We start from the raw sequence: 2,542 nt of genomic DNA, 5'->3' as shown, positions 1-2,542 counted from the left end.
TTAGTTAGTTAGTTAGTTAGTTAGTTAGTTAGTTAGTTAGTTAGTTAGTTAGTTAGTTAGTTAGTTAGTTAGTTAGTTAGTTAGTTAGTTAGTTAGTTAGTTAGTAACATACAATACTATCAGATAAAATTTGCTCTCAACAGATTTATATATCATTTTCACGAAATCCTGGCTAATACAAAAACAAGTGTTCCCTCGTGCCATCTACTTTTGTGATCATATAAAACTTTCCATTACTTCTAATGACTTTGTGGGATTCTCAAAGCCAAACGGTTTTCGGTCTCTCATTATATTGTTAATAACCATTCGAAAAGTATTCAGTAATGATTTTCGTACTGTTAAATACATTCTTAAATTTACGCTTATCACTTGATATCGTAGTGATTATATATGGCGCCATATTAAGTGCTTTCCTTACTGTATTCGGTCGACGTTTAACATTGGATGTTATTATTAATCAGATAATTGAAATCCTGAGATTTCTCCTTTTCAGTTCTCAAGAACTCTATTTTACGCAAATTTGGATAAGGTAATGTTACCATTTTTAGTGCTACACCTGTGGCAATTTGCATGATTGTAGCATTGTAATATTTTTTATTGCACAATATATATGTAACTCTACTTACGTATAAATGTAATTATAAAACCATATTTATATATTTAATGAATTTAAAAGAAATACATTTATTTATTTAATAAATTTGATACATACATATTATATGCATGTATATAATAATATAATTTATAATAAATTCACTTTTGTAATCTAAAGATGTTTATGAAAATATGTAAAATAAGTTAAGTCATTTATGTTTTACGTTCTTAAAAAATAAACACAACTCGATTCATAGCTGCAGTTGAAGAAACTAAATCTGTCGTACATCCTTCAACCCCCCATATCTCCCTGTCGCCAGTAGGGGATTCGATTAATGCCATTCAAATAAAATGTGAGAGACAAATAAATAACCAGTTATAATGGTAATTTGACCCAACATCATGGGGAAAACAATTCTAAGAGAAAGAAAATCAATCATGTAAATAAGCAATGAAATGAAATATTTAAATGCTTAATTAATTTTAAACAAAGCAATATAGTTAATAATTACTTTAAATAACGTGTAAATGAAATTTTATAACCATGTTGTTCGGCAATACCGGCTGACAGCACATTAGCAGAGGCGCCATATAAAGTGCCATTACCTAGAAAAGGCATTTAAAACATAAAAATATACATTAAGTAGCGTATACTTTTAAAACACTTACCACCCAAACAGGGACCAAATGCCAAAGCCCATACTAGCGGCTCCAAGGGCAAACCAAGTGTTTCTTTGGCCACCAACGACACCACTACTTTAACCATCATAGCGGTTACGGGAATACTATCCAAAATAGCTGATGCTAAAGCAGATATCCATAAAATTATGAATATTGCCATGGCCAAACGATTCTTTTTGTCTACACATAAAATTATTTTTTCCGTAACTTCACCAATCCAGGTGAAAAGACCCAAACGCTCAACACACTCCATCATTACAAACATAGCGGCAAAGAAGAGTAGTGTGGTCCATTCTATGCGATGCATTAAATGTTCAATATCTTCACGATTGAGTATTATAAGCAAAGCTATAACTCCTAGTAGTGCCACCCAACCTAAGGGAAGAGTTCTTAGTTGAGGTACCGATTGTATGAAGAAACACACGATGACAAATACTAGGGCGCCACAAGCTTGGGCTAGTAGTTTTTTGTCTTTGATGGGGTACTGAAAGAAATATTTAAATAAGCTTTTAATAAAAGAGAAAGTTCATATTGCTTTAAATGTATAATTATTCGTTATTTTCAAATGAATAACAGTGTACCAATCGAAGTTGACACTTCTAGATTATTGTTCCTAATTTGATTATTCTCTATAAAAAGGTATAATAAGAAGTTACTTCTTCCAATATAGATTTATTTCTAAAAATTGCAAGTAGGATTTTGGATGATTTATGGTCCGAGTGCTTCGAAATTCCAAAGAAATATTATTTTTTAAAACTTTTCGAACGATTTTTTTATTGACTTTTAGCTGATATTTTGTAAGAGGGATTAAATTATGGATCGTATAGTCAAAGAAATATTTTGACTCCTATAAACCTGTTTATTTAGAGTTTTATTACCATGTAGTTATTTTAAAGCCAATAATGACTTTATCTAACTAACTATCTATCTATCTATCTATCTATCTATCTATCTATCTATCTATCTATATATCTATCTATCTATCTATCTATTTATCTATCTATCTATCTATCTATCTATCTATCTATCTATCTATATATCTATCTATCTATCTATCTATCTATCTATCTATCTATCTATCTATCTATCTATCTATCTATCTATCTATCTATCTATCTGTCTATCTATCTATCTATCTATCTATCTGTCTGTCTGTCTGTCTGTCTGTCTGTCTGTCTGTCTGTCTGTCTGTCTATCTATCTATCTATCTATCTGTCTATCTATCTATCTATCTATCTATCTATCTATCTATCTATCTATCTATCTA

At 30.1% G+C, this 2,542-nt stretch overlaps 1 protein-coding gene across 1 annotated transcript in view; it reads right to left on the bottom strand.

Moving 5' to 3' along the window:
• Nucleotides 1-657: 657 nt before the first annotated feature.
• The window catches only part of LOC111679515 (P protein), a 17,264-nt gene continuing 15,379 nt past the window's right edge, over nucleotides 658-2,542 (bottom strand). The window contains exons 8-10 of the mRNA XM_023441086.2: nucleotides 1,264-1,759; nucleotides 1,107-1,200; nucleotides 658-1,011 (exon numbers count right to left, since the gene is read on the bottom strand). Coding sequence (XP_023296854.2) covers nucleotides 927-1,011; nucleotides 1,107-1,200; nucleotides 1,264-1,759 — 675 coding nt within the window. The 3' untranslated portion in view covers nucleotides 658-926. The remainder of the gene's footprint in view (nucleotides 1,012-1,106; nucleotides 1,201-1,263; nucleotides 1,760-2,542) is intronic.

This window comes from Lucilia cuprina, chromosome 2 (genome assembly GCF_022045245.1).
Source record: "Lucilia cuprina isolate Lc7/37 chromosome 2, ASM2204524v1, whole genome shotgun sequence".
Lineage (NCBI taxonomy): Eukaryota > Metazoa > Arthropoda > Insecta > Diptera > Calliphoridae > Lucilia > Lucilia cuprina.
This window is presented reverse-complemented; position numbering and strand designations above follow the sequence as displayed.